At 37.3% G+C, this 11,275-nt stretch overlaps 1 protein-coding gene across 4 annotated transcripts; it reads right to left on the bottom strand.

The window, feature by feature from the left end:
- Positions 1 to 242: 242 nt before the first annotated feature.
- On the bottom strand, positions 243 to 11,010 carry NUDT12 (nudix hydrolase 12). Of its 4 annotated transcripts, XM_058043955.1 has the most exons (8): positions 10,750 to 11,010; positions 10,591 to 10,640; positions 10,173 to 10,386; positions 6,985 to 7,577; positions 5,852 to 6,019; positions 4,734 to 4,847; positions 3,154 to 3,353; positions 243 to 1,569 (listed from the first exon to the last, which is right to left on the bottom strand). In XM_058043955.1, the coding sequence occupies exons 3-8, from the start codon at positions 10,376 to 10,378 to the stop codon at positions 1,459 to 1,461; spliced, it is 1,392 nt and encodes a 463-aa protein (XP_057899938.1). In that variant the 5' UTR covers positions 10,379 to 10,386; positions 10,591 to 10,640; positions 10,750 to 11,010; the 3' UTR covers positions 243 to 1,458. The 4 variants fall into 4 exon arrangements, with proteins under 4 accessions (XP_057899938.1, XP_057899936.1, XP_057899939.1 ...); XM_058043953.1 differs by having other exon boundaries at positions 10,591 to 11,010; XM_058043956.1 differs by lacking the exon at positions 10,591 to 10,640 and having other exon boundaries at positions 10,868 to 11,010.
- Between the last annotated feature and the right edge of the window lie 265 nt (positions 11,011 to 11,275).

Below are 11,275 nucleotides of genomic sequence, written 5' to 3'. Positions count from 1 at the left end.
ATTTTTATGTATGGCTAAAACAAGGAAGAGAATGAAGCAACATAATATGTCAAATACTCCAAATCTGTCAGGAAGGCTTTTTGCTTCAAAGTTTCTTAGGTACTGCCTTACAAAAAAACCATGAAAACTGCTGAGCATAGTGCAACATGGATGGGGAAAACAAAGTACAATCAGGATTTGTAAAACAGTTTTACTGATTCCAGATTGCTGACAATTTTGGAAAAAATGTGATACCATTCACTGTTAAAAACAAATTACTCCAAATAAACAAATCACAAAATAATAAGTTTACATTTGTCACTACAACTTCCTCAGGTCATTTGCATTCCTTTTGACATCACTGCAATGACTGCAGAATGACAGACTATGAACTATTACATAATGAAATTTATATTAAACCAGTATACTTCTCTTTTTAGAATATCAACACTATCCTAAATAACTTGATAAATTAAGGCACAAATCTGAACTGTAGCATTAAAAACACATAAATACATATTTTAATTAACATATCCCTGCAGTCTTATAGCTGCAGTAAATATAATTCTTTCAAATATAAGATTCTTAATAGCAGAAACAATCTTGGCATCTCTATTTCCATAAAGAACTTTGTACATATTTTGAGATACATCTTGTTCTTCCTTCTCCATTATTCTGTAATTTCATTTCTAATTATCAGAGAATCAAATTACTCACTGCCTAGCATCAGTTAAGTACATTATTATCTTATGAAAACACTAATACTTAGGCATTCAGGGGTGGTTCTCCAACACCTTTTTCAAAAACAAAGTATTGTGTTATACCTTTAAATTCAGGCTGACATACAATTGGGTAAGTGCAAGCCAAGTCAGAATGTACGAGCAAATGCTCTGCTTTGAGCATTAACATAAATTAGGTTATTAATGTAAAAGATACGAAGTACCACATACTCAGTACTTACATATGCTACTGACTTTAAAATAACCATACTTGGTAAGGCTTTCAGCACTGAATGTAGGTTTTTGTGACAGGTCAAATTTAAAAAATGAACATATGCAAAAATGAGAGAGAAACAGTTAAGGCCAAAGAGGAGGATGTAAGTAGAGAATTCAAACACTAGGCAAGGTCAGATAGCCCTCTTTGTAATGCTATGAATCCTTCCAGTGGGAGAAGACCAAATCCAACATAAGAAGTGTAAAGAAAAAGGTATAATAATTTCATTCTAGAACAAGAAAGCCTGTACTCAACATGGTACCAATTCTACTTATTTGGTGCTTGCTTGCTGGGGATAATTATTGGGTTTTGTCCCAGTCTAATTCAGGTCTGAAAATACCTACAAAGATTGCATGGTTTAGCTCTGGAACCAATGTAAAGGCTCAGAAAATCACTTGGTTACACATTCACTAGACAAAAAGTTCTAATTTGTTCCTAATTAAGCATTCAATAGAAGAAGTAAGTTAAAGAAGTCAATTATTTGAACTAAAGATTAGCATTCATTCCAATCCAATGTTTCATCAACTGGTGTGCAATAGCTCGACTTGGTGGTACAAAGAAAGAACGCTGGTTTCCTTTAATGAGAACTTCCACGACCTGCAATAAAAGCAGATTTTTTTACCTTTAGAAGATAGCATTATAAACTATGTAGAATCTAACATTGTTCAGATTCAGAAATGATCTTCCTATAATGATCCATCAGTCTGCTACTGCTATACCTATTAAAGAGCTACTAAGAGATTCTCCAAGGTAAATGCAGAGAAAGTCCAACATTCTGTGAATTATGACATTTTTGAGCCTAATGTGCTCCAAACGATACCTTCTTCCTAACAGAACTGTGGAGACCGCTAGTATATTATTTAAGGTTTCTGTGAAGCTTTTTTATGGCAAGGACCACCAGATGGTGCTGTGACAAAAATATTTTTTTTAATGTTTACAAGTAGTGCCACGGAGATGTGTTTTCTTGGTCTTCTGAAGAAGTTGCAAGTAACCTGAATTCAGTTTCAGCACATTTCTGAAGCTTATTTCCAGCTGTATGCCAATCTGCATGCTACTAGTTGCATTCAGAACTGATATTCCTTTAAAACAATGCTCCCAGTGTTAACAGAAACACACTGAGATTGTAGGTGATTAACTTTGCCTTCAAGGAGACTTACAGTCAAAATGCTTTGAACAGCTAGGCAGATGTCCAGTGTTATTAAAAGCTTAGCTTCTAAGTTGCCCATAGGAAAACCTGTGAAAACTAAGTTGTGCAAGCAACCTTTTCTTCTACTCATGAACTGAAGTATCTTTGCGAAAGTCTTTTCAGCCTCACTTTTATTTGACTGTATTTTAACTACTGATGGAAGTTAAGTGTAGGATTTCTTATTAATGCACAGTAAGCTGCATTTAATAACAGAGTATTAAAATAGTACTGCATGAAAAAAAAGATATTCAATCTAACTAATTCCCAGAGTCCTTACTTTAACTTCCACCCTCACAGCATATCTGGTAGCATGCCTGTTTGGAGAAACTGTAATGAATAATGCTAGTAAATATTACTACTGTGAAAAGCACAGGCTTGCTGAGGACACGGGTTACAATAACTTGACTATCTCACAGAAGGGAAAGGTGAAGAGCAAACTGGCAAAATCATCATAAAATGAGCATGCAAGTAACTCAGACATTACTGTGAATACCTATCTTTTTCTGGTTGTGTCTAACCTACACCGACAATATACTGCCTCTCAAACCTCCAACTATGATTTATCAACCTAGTCACAAAACAACTAATAATACCCCTAGACAAAATAGGACACAAATGAGCCCTAATTTTAACATCCCTCATAATCTTCCTCCTACTCATTAATCTTCTAGGCCTACTACCTTACACATTTACCCCAACCACCCAATTATCTATAAATTTAGCCCTAGCTTTCCTCATATGACTAGCCACCCTCCTAACAGGACTGCAAAACCAACTCTCTGCCTCACTAGGCCACCTCCTGCCAGAAGGCATCCCTACTCCACTAATCCCAGCCCTAAGGCACCCCTACTCCACTGATCCCAGCTCTGCTGTATGATAAAATGAAGAGTACACATGCTTATTTGGCTTGCTGAAAAAGCAAGTGTCTGTTGTATGCCAGAACCAATACAGTCACAGACTAATCAATAGAAGAAGAAAATGAAATTGAACTTTACCTGTTCTCTAGTGAACCAGCGTGCATCCTCTATTTCATTCCTGTCAACTTTAATTTCTGTGGACACTGCAACAGCTAAGCAGCCAATCATTAGGGAGGAGGGCATTGGCCACGGCTGACAAGAGATGTACTGAACATGGGCAACTTTCACTCCAGCCTCCTCCTCTACTTCTCTTCGAACAGCATTTTCTATGGTTTCACCTAATCAAAAAGGTCAAAGAACAAGCAGCTCATGAAAATACTCCAAGCAATGATCACATGCTGTGCTTTGAACTGACTCAAAAATTTGAAACTGCCCAAGGCAATTATCTATAAAGATCTAGTTCACAGATCAGGGCAAAGACCTCAGCACAAGACACAAAAGTCTAATAAGGTAAAACAGCCACAAAAGCAAAATGGAACTTTGAAATAAAGTGTAGTCATTTCTCCACTATAATATTTATTTTCTGAATTGGTAATGCCTTATACACACAAACCATTATCACTATATCTAAAATGTCAAAAATTAAGTAGAAAATACATAATTCCTCTAATTATTCATTCATTTGTAGCTAGCAGTGTTAATTTCTGGATTTTCAGTATGATTGCAACAGCATGTACTACAACTTAAAAAATCAGTATTTAAAATTACAATAGTAAGAAAACAGAGATTTAGAATACTTGCTCGCATTTCTGCATTGTATTATTCCCTTTGCCTGACTCATTCTTCATTGTCTTAACACATAGAGACAACACTGTAAATTTAGACTGCAATGGAAAGCTCTGCTTCCATATCCATAAAAAACTGTAGGTGCATGTTTGCGGAATGCTGATGGTCGCCAGCCTACATAGGCGCACATGCACTGTGCTGTAACTGCTGGTTACAGGTTCATTAAAGGACAGAGTCCATCCGTCAGAAATAAATATCTTGACTTTTTTCAAATGATACCTGAATAAACTTGTTCATACTGTCACTGTATGTCAACCTGCACATGTTTACTGCATATATTTATTCACTATAATTTCACTGGTGATAAAGATCTGTTCACAATATAGAATATTTTGCAAGTTGATCAGCAGGTACTTATAACTGTAACTAATTTCAACAATTGTTGCTTGACATAGCTATTGAAAAATCTCTTTATCTTTCTTTCAGAATTATGGAATTTCTATTTATCTACTTATTATCTATTTCCATAGAATCAATCAGGCCCTAAACACCTAAGTATATGCTTAACTTAATGACAGCTTTAACTCAGACTTTAGCATTTACTTTTTCTATGCTAAAATCCTTCGCCTAAAGTATCACTGGCCAAGGTGACGTGTTTTAAAATAATATTTTTTTCTTTTAGGTAGCGATTTAAGACTACATGATTTGAAAACTGTTCAGTATTTTTATTTACTCAAGTTGCTCTTCGCTTTTTTTTTAATAAATCAACAGCTGCAAAGTACGGAATGGGTATATTTATTGTAACAACTCATCTATTAGGAAGCAAAAATACTTCAATTTGAGATAACACAAATTGTATTTCTCTGTAATTGTAACGGTATAATACTTTCATTGAGAAAATACACTTGATAAAGGAAAACAAAATTACTCACCAGGTTCTACAAATCCAGCAAGGCAGGTAAACATTCCTGGGGGAAATCTCCTCTGCCTACCTAAAAGGCAATGGTTGCCATCTGGATGGATGACTTGCATTATCACAACAGGATCTGCAAAGGACATGAAATGAATATATTTCAACATTCGAGAGACTTAATGCAGTAAAAACTTCTAGGCTATTCCATACCAATGCATATAAGGGCAAAAATTATATTGAAATCATAACTGCGTCTGTACCCAGAGCAAGCTGTTATTTCGTTTCACTTTGGGGTTACCCTCCATGCAAGACACATCTTTATTTTGTTGCGCAACATACGTGCTTAGTAGAAGCAGCTTACTAACCAAGGCTTGAAATGCAGGATAGAAATTACCCGTAACCAAAGGACACAATCTGCTAAGAGTCAGTACTAATCAGCATATACCAACAGTTTCTGCAACAAACTTGTTTATTATCATCATCTTTTCACCACAGAGGTCTGAAGAATGTCTTTTTGACTAAACACCAAATAACTAGACACTTTGCTGACAATGTAAATACTGACTAAACACTGGCTACTTTCCACCTTTGACTTCACTTACTCTTTGCTATCAGTTTTTCATATGATGTTGCATATGACAAATTTTCTCACTTCTGGTCATTGTATCTTTTTCTTTCTAACTAGTAAAACTTTAAAATATTACTAATGTAATATTTTCTCCTATTGGTCTAAGCAGCCCTATCAACTTGTGATCTTTTCCCCTTTTTATTGTCATCTAGTTTTAAGTAAAAAAGTAGAATGTGACCCTTTATACTGCCAATTCTCATTTACACTCTTGGAACTTCTGATAGTTGTTGAAATAAGGTTTGCATTATCACAGCAATTCTGTATCACAGACTAGTGAAACACAGACTAGTGAAACAAAGAGAAGCCTGACCTACTTAATCCTAAACAGAGCTGAGACACACACAGCTGTGGAGAACATACACAACACTCCACAGTTGTGGAGAAACAAGTATGGAAGACCTAGAACAGAAGTAAGCAGCTGAAATAACTAGAAATAAATTGACATACATGCATAGCAATTTACAAGCAACTAATTTAAAAGCAAGCCACTTTTGAGTGAATATTCTTACCAACTCTTGGATATGATGTGTTGTGAACTCCTTGGAGACTGGGACAACCCTCTTTTAAGCAAGTTTTCTTGTAACCTCCTTCTTCAGTCTTGGTTGCACTCCCACATGTTGGACAGAATCGGTAACGCTGGTGCCATGCTAGAACAGATCTCGCCTGGGCTATTACTCCTTTAAAAGAATACATTGAGAGTGCACAAAATCAAATATTAATTCATGTTAAGGTTTTAACAGCACAAAAAAGTCAAGTACTGAGTTTTAACACAAAAAATCAAGAGTGTGGTTTGAATCATAATTATGGCTACAAGAGAAATTGAGCAAAATGAGTTATGCAGACCTTCTTCTTTGTAAGAGAGCAAATGCAATAGAACACAGTATTAAAGAGCTACAGGGCAATTTACACATACTCAGAAACAAATTCATCCAGATCAATACACCCTGTTTCTCACAGAAGTCACTTTGTGTAGGCAAACTGCCAAAATTACACGTATCAAGTCTTCTGCAGATGACCATTTTAGGGCTACTACAGGTATTGACATAATAATGCATTGTTCCATTTAAACTTAAGGCTCAAGTTGAGCTTTCCTTTTATCCTTATGTAAAAACACAACTGTTACAATAGCAGTCATTAACAACACTTATTGTTGATGTCCTTACTAACACAAATTCACTTTCGTATCCTAAATTTTCAACACTATCTTGTCAAATGAGTATCCAGCACACTATTATGAACGACTTAGGTTCTCATTTCTTGTAAGCAATAATTTCATAATTATTAATTTTAATTAACAATTTCATTACTGAAAACTCAGTAATGACAGTTTTTTTTCCTTTATGTTTAAAATGTTCATGCATTAATATTTAAATAGTACTGTTTAAAACCCATGATGATCAATAGGTTTTACAGTCTAATACTGTCATTGCAGAAATTAGTCCTTTGCAAATGCAAATGTTCTTACATACAAAATTCTTCACAAAACCACTACCAGGCTTTTAAAACCAAAATATTTCTAAAACCACTGAAAACACAATTTCTTTGCAGTGTTTTGTCTTTTCTTTGAATTATACCTCAGGGAATACCAAAGTGTATCTTTCTGATTATGCATTTTGTACTTGCTGCATTTTATGCACCTTACCAGCTTCTTTTTCAGGTAACTGCAGTAGCGCTGGCATCGGTGGGTGAAGAAAGTAACAGTCCTCATGCTTCTGTTTAAATTTTTCAGCAGAAGCAGAATCTACGCTAAGAGCAAACCAAGCAACTAACCCATCTTCATCTTCTTGCTGAACTCTTCCATTGCAAGCAGCCACCAGATTCATATCAAACTGAAGGTCCACTCCAAGAAAAATCAAGGTACATTCTTCAGTTTGGTTCATGAACTGTTCCACATCCTTGTGGCACAACCTGCAAAGCTTGACTTCTGGTTGCTGCGAGCTCTCTCTTCCCCCACCCAAAGTAACCAAGGGACTTAGATTTGAGAAGAGGATGTACACTGTAGCTGGATGGCTTTGTTTTTTACTGAGCCACTTAGAATCTGTTCTTTTATCACTCCTTCTGTCCAGAAGCGTCATGCCAAAATAATTTTCATATTCTTTCACATCATTTGACAAAAAACTAGGTTTCTGATCACCTTTCACATTAGCCAACAAATTAGCTATGTGTTTGTACCCCCAAAATTTAGCAATGTCCAGAGCTGTCTGCCTTGATTTATTAACGATGGATCTGTCACACCTGAATAAACAGAAAAGAGCTGAGGTTACCAGAATAAATATGTTTAGGAAGGGTCCTATTGCTGTATTATTCTTATAGCATATGTATCTGACACTATTAAGGTACAAGAACTTCTAGACACTGTCAATGCTGGGATATCCTTTAGGCAAAATGTTTAGCATCATGATAATAAAATATAATTTACTTCTTCTTCTCTTGCCAAGGCTGTATTTCACATTTTTGTTATCCTTTCTTGTTGATCCTTTCCAGATTATCATTCACCAAAATTCATGAAGTAGTATAAAGGCAATGAATTTATTAAAATTCCATATACTGTATCATTAAAAAAAAGGCTCAAAACCAGAGCTTCAAAAGTCAGGCTATAGGTCTGCTCCTCATAATCAGTAATCAAAATGGGAAAAAAACAAAGAAAAAAAAAGAAGCCTAACAAGCATTATTTTCTAGAAGCTACTGGAAGCAGCAACAAAACATTTACAATAAAACATTTTATTGAGGTTAATTGGCTTGTTCAGGCTGGAGAAAAGAAGACTGAGGACAGACCTCACTGGGGTGTCCAACATCCTCACAAGGGCAAGCAGAGGTGCAGATACTAATCTTTTCACTCTGATGACCAGTGACAGGACAAAAAGCCAGACTTCAAAGAATGTTTAGACAACGCTCTCAAACATGGGCACATGGTGGGATTCTGGGGATGACCTGCACAGCTGCAGGAGTTGATCCTTGTGGTCCCTTCTAACTCAGGATACTGGATAATTTACCATGAAATTAGAATCAAGAAAACAGCCTCTCCTTAGTGACACAAGCTGGATCCTGTAGGGATCTTTTAGTTACCCAGATGTCTGTAAAGTGAAACAGGTAAGGGATGTTGCCTCATCAGATACATTTAAATACTAAAACCAAAAAGAAACCCAAACTTTAAATAGGCTGAGGCTGACTGGGAGATTAAAACAATACAATTTAATTACTTGCTAATCTTGAATTGGTAAGTAAAACAGAAATGTCACTGCAAACGACAAATTATGTAATAAATACTAGACTCATCAGTTTTTAAAACCAGAAGATACCAGTAATATTAATGTTGCTGATACACAGTTAACTGTACCACAGACAAGACCATTTTGAGATTTTTTATTAAACTCAGTAGTTTTTGAGGGAATTTGAGTATACTGTTTAGAAAACTATTCAAAACTTAAGTTACAAGTTTTTGCTGCTAAAGCAACTCTTCACATGACCAGGAATAGGACTCATGGAAATGAAATTAATCTCTCTCAGGAGAGGATTAGGTTGGCTATCAGGAAAATGTTCTTTATCCAGAGGGTGGCTTGGCATTAGAACAGGCTTCCCAGGGCAGTGCTCACAGGACTATGGCTGACAGAGTTCAAGAAATGCTTCAACTATGCTCTCAGGCACATGGTGTGATCCTTGGAGACAGTGCTGTGCAGGACTATGAGTTGGATTTAATCCTTGTGGGTCTCTTTCAACTTAGGACATTCTATGATGCTACAGTTCTGTGACAAAAATGCAACTGACTAGATTCGTAGAATTATTATCTGTAATGTTACAAAATATTATCTTCATAGACATGCATGTTTGTATAACCAGCAACTATAACTGTCAAAATAATTATTCTAAGCATTAACTAAAAAAGACCAATGAGGGTGCAGCATCATTTCATGAACTATATTCAATTGCCTAAAGAGCAACCACGAAAACGACATTTAAAAGTGATATTAATCTTTTTTTAATTTATTTATTAAGAAAAGCTTAAGTTAAAAAAACTGTTAATCCTATTTAAGAACTGAAAAATTTCCCAGTATCACAAAAGATTCCTCAATACACAAAATCTTGCACGATGATTTCCTCTACGTACTGGAACATACTGATTATAGTGGAAACCAGTGGTTTGTCTAATGTCCCACTCTGAGCCCCAGCAGAGGCTACAGGTCTTGGCTATGACTGAAAAAAAATGAAGAGTGGGTGGGACAATTACTGGAGGATGTGGAATGCTATGCCTGAAGTTAGTCATTAACTACAGAATTAACTAAACTTTCTTTTTTCTGTAACTAGGAGTTCAGAATAGAACAGCCTGGGCTTGATTAATGTTAAACTCAGTTAAATGCATTTGATTCTAACTTAGTTTTAAAGCATTTGGAGTAATTTTGGAAAAGGTGAGTCTGTGATGTCCTAGTGAAGAGTCAACAAACATTCTACCCTAACAAAGATTCAAGTGGATTACAAATCAAGTTTAGAGAAAAAATTTAAGTGGAACAATCAAATACACCCAATTTATCATACAGTAGTTGGAATTAGGGTGCAAACTTTGTTCTATTCTGTGAAAAGTGACAACATATCCTTGAATATCAAAGGAGTAACTTTAGAGATGCTTATAAGTTTTAGACTTTCTTAGCAAAAATAAAAAGCATGATGCAATAGCAGAACCCAGATATAAAATGACACAGAATAAATTTTCCTGAACTTCATCCCTGAAAATTCTGCCATTATGTGTCTGGTAAATTTACTTCTGAGACAAAACTGATAGGGGCAAAAAGGGGGTGCAAAACAGAGCTCTTGAATAGGTTCTACTAAACAGCTTACCCCTCTTGAAGAAGAACCTGCACAACCTCGAGGTGTCCATTTCTAGCACCGTACATGAGGGCTGTCCAGCCATTCCCTGCGACTGCATTGACCAGTGATGGCAAGCGCCTGAGCAGCACCTTCAACCCGGCTGTGTCACCAGCAGCAGCAAAGTTATGCAGCTGAGAAACCATGTCCTGATGCAGGTTCTTTTCAAAGTCAGTCATTGTGCCTTCTGAGATTAAAAAAAAGAAAACAGAAGTGCCAGAGAGTACACCTCCCACTACTAAGACGATTTAAGCAAAAGACTGAACTTTAATGCTGTACAGAAAATCAGTATTATTACCAAAAATACATATACAAGAAATTCTTGTGATTGGTGTGATATTATTATTCCAAATCTTCGTCCCACCCGCCTCCAAACATTGTGAAACTTTACCTTAACAATCAAAACCAGTTTTAAAGAGGCTTGAGGACCAGAAGATTTCACTGTGGAAATGAAGATTCTGAGTGTGAAAACAATACATCAAGGTTTCTAAACCAAAAGCACACAGGCACATAGACACAGAGAGATAGACAGTCAGACAAACACACGCACACGCAGACACCGCTGCCGTGACCGCTGCGCAGCACAGCCACAGTTTCTGCTTACTCAGGTCCCGCTCCACTCGCTTCCCCAGGGCCACGACCCGGCCTCAACAGCGGGGCCACGTTACCGTGCGCAGCCTCCGCCGGCGGCCAGGCCCCGTGCCCCTCCCACCGCGCCCGGCAGCCGTGCAGAGGAAGGCCCGCTCCAGCGCTGGCCCGAGAGAGACGGAGCAGGGCGGAGCAGGGCCGAGCGGGGCCGAGCGCGATTGCCACGCCCGGCCCTTCAGGCGGGCGCCAGGCTTGAGACGCTGCGTGTTCCCGCAGGGAATTGCCAGTCGTTCCCCGAGCGCCGCTGCTGGACGGGTTGGGTCGATGCACAGGGTTAAAGGGCGAGCAGCCATTTTGTCCGCCGGGCAGGAGTGGTTATAGGGAAATGATCAGATTGATTTTTGGCATTGCTTTACCGCGCTAGCAGAAGGCAAAGGTCGGTGGCAACAGAATGCGGAAGTAGTTGTGAAAAAGGTGCAGCTACTGAC

The sequence above is a fragment of the Melospiza georgiana genome, chromosome Z, assembly GCF_028018845.1.
Source record: "Melospiza georgiana isolate bMelGeo1 chromosome Z, bMelGeo1.pri, whole genome shotgun sequence".
NCBI classification, from domain to species: domain Eukaryota; kingdom Metazoa; phylum Chordata; class Aves; order Passeriformes; family Passerellidae; genus Melospiza; species Melospiza georgiana.
This window is presented reverse-complemented; position numbering and strand designations above follow the sequence as displayed.